The sequence below is a fragment of the Pyrus communis genome, chromosome 6, assembly GCF_041283825.1.
Source record: "Pyrus communis isolate YQ-2024b chromosome 6, ASM4128382v1, whole genome shotgun sequence".
Lineage (NCBI taxonomy): Eukaryota > Viridiplantae > Streptophyta > Magnoliopsida > Rosales > Rosaceae > Pyrus > Pyrus communis.
The window spans coordinates 10,702,029-10,707,463 of NC_142570.1; the positions used below are offsets into that span (position 1 = coordinate 10,702,029).

A 5,435-nucleotide genomic window follows, 5' to 3' on the forward strand; every position below is an offset into this window, starting at 1 on the left:
AAAATTCACACACACATGACACATGTAACATATGAACTTGCCTGAGCCGTTAGATCATCAACAGAACTTTGGCACTCTCCGCATGTAATTCTACCGATATAACGGCTAAGACAGTGTTCATATATTTGTTGTACGTGTTCGTATGGCGGACAATCAACTTTTTGAAATGTCTAACACGTCATTCTTACAAGCAATGTCATCTCCATTCTCTATGCAAGTGACAATAATGCTCGTCTCTGTCTTCACATAAATAAATACTTGGGAGAAAATTATGCATATGTAACACAAGTTCTAATTCCTTTCACTAGACTAGTACTACCTGCAGGAAAACAAAAATCCTCAATGAGGCTCGCGTTTCTTACACCGTAAATCTACAGAGACTTTCAACGTTACGCAATTGTACAATAACAGAATTCAAGAGATCACTAAGAACGCGAGATTCGTCAGCTTCTGGCAAATCTATCAAGTGCTTGCTTGATTGTCCCTGCCGATGCAATACTCGTCCCCTTGAACTGCAAATTAAGCAATTGTTAGTTATTTGCAGTAGGCCTCCAGGAACTCCAGTGTTTAACATGATAGCGAATCGGTTCCCTTGAGCCACTAAAAATAAAGAAAAAGAAATGATTGCCCATCTTCATGTAACTAAAATTTCATACCCTGGATTTAATGGTCAGGGAAAGAATACCATCCGCGGTGGATGATTGAACCGAGTGAGCATCTAAATGAAGCCGGCTTGTGGCATCCATGATCTCTAGCAACACTCCCTCCCTCCAAGGAAACTTCATCTCAATTAGAACATCTTTGTTGTTCGTATTAACTGTTATATTATCACTTGAAACGTTCTTCGATACAATGTGATTGATTTCTGGTTCTGTTTCATCAACGTCGCTGGCCTTCCTCTTGTAAACTATAGGCTTCTTCCCATTGCTAATTTTGGGGTTGCAACAGTTGTCAGATGTTCTCTCAACTGTTTCTTGGAGTTTCCTCTTCATTTTTGAGTCTGAATTTGTTAGCTCCCGAAACGATTCCAACTCTTCAACTCTTTTCTCAAGATCTTTCAAATGCTCTATTGTATCATCTAATATGGATACTTTGTCCTCCTGTGTAAACAAAGTCGAAAAACAAATTAATTCGCAGTTGATGTCAGTAAACAAATATCTTAAATGGAGTTTTACCTACCTTGCTAACATAGGGAACCATTGATTTCAAAATGCAAAATCTTTCGTTCAGTTTTTCCCTCCGCCTCCTCTCAGATAATGCATGATTTGTATCAATATCATCGGCCTCTGGTCTACAAACTTCATTTACATTGCTGGTATCTTCTGGGGGCTCGAGCACACAGTCAACATGCATCTGAGGAACTTCAAGCAAAATCTTCTTCAATAATTTTTGCGGGGTTCCACCTCTTTGTGTCCGGCATTTTACAAACCCTCCTCTCTTCCAACTGGTAAAGCTGGATTCCTGATGAGAATTCTGGAAGTGTGGCCCCAAAACCAATTGGTGTGAGCTCTTCAAAAGAGCAGAAAGAACACTTTTATACTGCAAGTCATTGCCTTGAGGATCCAAAGAGGTCTTTTTAGTGCTATTGCACTCTTTATGTTCCTGCGGGCAGTGATCATTTGCCTTTTCAGTCTTAGGACCAGAGAGAACCTTTTCCGGATACACCAAAGTCTGAGATATACAATCACTGGAATCCATGGAATGGTGCACAAAATTACTGAACTCATCGTCCATAAATTGCCAGCTTTGCACTTGGGAAGCTCCTCCGTTCATCCCTTCCACCATGAATGAATCATCAGCCGGTTGATTAGGGCCCAAACCATTTGAACTGTCATCAGGTGAAGTCACATCCATTTCTTGACACCCTACAACAGGAATTAATTTGGTGTCGACTATATCATCATCAAGCACGGCACAAGCAAGATCATTGTCGTGTCTTGTGCTTCCTGCACTAGGATTGGTTCTCTTGGAAGCGATTATGGGATATGGAGCCTCCAAGAAAGATGTTTTAACATGCTGAATGAGACTAGGGTCCTCTAGAACCTACAAAAAAAATGCAAAAGGTATGCAGTAGATCATATTTTGGAAAAAAATATGTAATTCTAATTAGATATTCTAAAGCAAATAATACCTACCAGCTCAGTCACACCGAGTTCGATCACTCCTCCCAAAAATGGAAAGCATACAACAGTCTGGAAAGAAAACACAAAAAGAAAAAAAAAAAAAAAAAAAAAAAAAAAAAAAAAAAAGAAAAGAAAACATGCTTAGATTAAGAAATAATCTTTGTGCATTGATTCTGCCCAATATACATCTGCAGAAAACTTATATTGACAATTCGGAATCTGCTCTGTCTGAAACTGTGACAACATATACCAGAAAATTAATGTTATGTTTGTATCCGTACCTGAATGGATGCACTCTGAGGGTGACAGGTACAAATCCAGCCATCGAAAGAAAACCAAACAGAAAACAGATGTTTTAGTTCTTCACTCTGAGCAAACTAGTCAAGTAACACGAACCAGAAATCAATCATGATACTTATATGAACAAAGAAACAGCAAGCTACCTTTGCTAGTAGTGAACGAGAAAACACTTTACTATCCACATAGTGAGCATTGCATAGCCAGGTAGGTTTGCCATTTGCTAATGTTCTTCCCGGCAACCTGAAAAGTGAGTTTGGGAAGAGCAATGTAAGCTATATGAACCATGAAGACATGAATGTAGAACAAATTATAGTCTGTCTTTTACAAAATACAGGGCATCTTGTCTAACCAAATCAAAATCTCTTTTCAAGCTTTAACTTCTAAAGTTCGCAATTGACGCTATGGCTGGTCAATGCATATAATATCAGAAAGGCACTAAGATTCTATTTGAGTACCGAAGAATTGTGAAGAATGAAGTTACCCTTGGCCAATGTTGAAGACGAACGACATACAAACTAGGTAATACCACTCTGTATCAGCCAGATCTTCGGGTGATAATGATGCAGAAGGCCTTCTAGCCTGCGGACTTGCTTCGCCCACCGAGAGGGAATCATAAAGTTCTCTCAGTTGCTCACTCCTTTGCAAACCCATTTGGTCAGCATCAAGCTCTACGGCTTGAACTGTTTTTCTGGTCTTTATATCTCCATTGTAGTACCCATCACCCCACTCTAACACCCTAAAAAGTTAAACATTACAGTTCGTAATGCAGATAAGATAAGGACAATGCCATAAGATTTTAAAAGATTTATACATCAGGGAGTGAAGGGATTAGCCTTAATCTGAAGGATTTAATCTTAATGTGAAGGTTTAGTCCAATTATTTAATAAACATCAATTTCATTTGAGGAAGTTCAAATCCTGCCGATAATGCAGAAGCACAGGAGTTTTTTGAACTGTGAAAAACAAAACCAAGACAACAAATAGATAGGGAAAAGTTGCAGAAAATTGACATTCAAAACACAAACATATCCAACAACAACAAACAACAAAGATTTCTAGGAAACTTTGTACACAAATTTGGACCTTTTTTTTTTTTTTTTTTTCTTTTCCGGAGGCCAAAATATATATATAGTTAAAGTTCAACTAACCCAAGTTGAAAAATATGATGAAAAGTCAGTACCCTGGTTGTCTGGCTGAAATGGACCAGAAAATTCCATAGCTCCATTGGATACTTCTCACAGAAAGAGCAAGCTGTTTTATCAGGTTCTCAGGCACCGCCATATCCAAAGCTTAAAACTTTTGACTTTGGAAATTGAAATAAACGCCACTCAATCACCACCAGATGCAGATAAAATCTTCCTTTGATTATTCACTTCCAAGCAGCAGAACCCAAATATATTGGTTTCTGCTCTTTTGTCAAAAGACTCAGAAGAGCTGGTGTTTTAGCTCAAATTCTTGATGCTATTTCTCAAACACTAAGAACCGATATCGGGTTTGACTCTCAGAGGCAGCAGCATGATCTTACTGAAGCAGAAACAGCCCCCAAGATTGGAAATTTGAGAGAAAATTTGCTTCTAAAATGGTACTCCAGATAGGAAGGAGGAGCAGCTAATGCTTATTATTATTATCAAAAATACAAAAAAAAAAAAAAAAAAAAAAAAAAAAAAAAACCTGGTTAATAGAAAGTAATAATGGCCATCACTTGGACCAGTAGAAGATGAGTTTCCCTTTTTGTACAGAATCACAACACTCACTTTCAAGAAAAAAAAACACAAAAAAAAAAAATAAATAAAAGATAAAAGAAAAAATAAAAGCAAACAATATCTGATGAAAATCAAAGAATTTGAGTTGCTTAAATTTTGTATTTTTTGCTGTAAAAGGAGGTACAAACTATCTGTTAACGGAGGCAGGAGGCGGGGGCGGGAGCAGCAGTAGCAACAGCAACACTGTGGAGCTTTAAACACCAACATAAAATTAATAGGTTAATAAAACCCACCAATTAATGATCTGGGTTTTTCTGATCACCCCAAAAACTGAAACATTTTGGGCCTACAAACACAAAACAAAGAACCAAAACACCAACTTTACCAATCTGGGTTCTTTTTTGTCACCACAGAAAGCTCAAAATCCAAGCTTGTGAAAATTGGGAAAACGGGTAGGAAATGATTGTCCGAGTTTCACCTGCATTACTTACTCTCATGGATTTTTACCCTCAAAACCCAAAAGAGAGATGTACAGATTGATGGTGGAATGGCAAGAGAGAGATTCTGTTGGAATTTTATTTGACCCAAATTACATGGAGATGCACAAACAGAGAGAGATAAAATTTTCAATGTGAACAGGTGCAAACAGTCGCTGCTAGCAGACGTCGGATAAATTTCTCAATGCGGAACATGATGTCACATCATATGTTTTTATATAAATGGTAAGAAATTTTATTTTTTAAATTATTAATTTTTTAACACACATATTTTATTATGTGTATAATGACACATGATGTACCATTCTGTGTATCAGTCACATTGAAAAATTTCTCCAAGCATTGTATGTGCTTTAATGGTGGGATTTGGCGAGAAATTATCACTATTTTAAAAATCCCCGCTTAGCGCCGTCTAGGCAGAGGCGGCTAGTACCCGTTCCAATTAGTGTTTAGACATTTGAAAATTAAGAAAGAGTGCCTAGACCTACTGAGGTGCCCGTCTAGACTGCCTAAGCATTCGTCTAGCCCGTCCAGACCCGTCTAGATTACGACTCACTTAGATAAAAAATAAATAACTTTCATTTTACATTTTATTTTTTCAATAAATTATAAAAGACTTGTTTAATACTTAAATGAATAAACATTATATGCTTATTCCTACGTTTTTATTATATTCCAATAGCTTATTATAGATATGTCATTCTATTTTATAGTTTATGATAAAATCATATATATTTTAAGCATAAACAAACACTTATTTATACAAAATATAATAGATTTAATTAAATTTGCCTAATTTGCCACTCGACTAGA

At 36.9% G+C, this 5,435-nt stretch overlaps 1 protein-coding gene across 3 annotated transcripts; it reads right to left on the reverse strand.

Moving 5' to 3' along the window:
* Nucleotides 1–218: 218 nt before the first annotated feature.
* On the reverse strand, nucleotides 219–4,748 carry LOC137710963 (transcription factor EGL1). Of its 3 annotated transcripts, XM_088695763.1 has the most exons (9): nucleotides 4,511–4,748; nucleotides 3,603–4,376; nucleotides 2,905–3,159; nucleotides 2,567–2,663; nucleotides 2,405–2,419; nucleotides 2,136–2,192; nucleotides 1,180–2,043; nucleotides 657–1,100; nucleotides 219–512 (listed from the first exon to the last, which is right to left on the reverse strand). In XM_088695763.1, the coding sequence occupies exons 2-9, from the start codon at nucleotides 3,701–3,703 to the stop codon at nucleotides 444–446; spliced, it is 1,902 nt and encodes a 633-aa protein (XP_088551889.1). In that variant the 5' UTR covers nucleotides 3,704–4,376; nucleotides 4,511–4,748; the 3' UTR covers nucleotides 219–443. The 3 variants fall into 3 exon arrangements, with proteins under 3 accessions (XP_088551889.1, XP_068306238.2, XP_088551890.1); XM_068450137.2 differs by having other exon boundaries at nucleotides 3,603–4,748; XM_088695764.1 differs by lacking the exon at nucleotides 2,136–2,192 and having other exon boundaries at nucleotides 3,603–4,748.
* Between the last annotated feature and the right edge of the window lie 687 nt (nucleotides 4,749–5,435).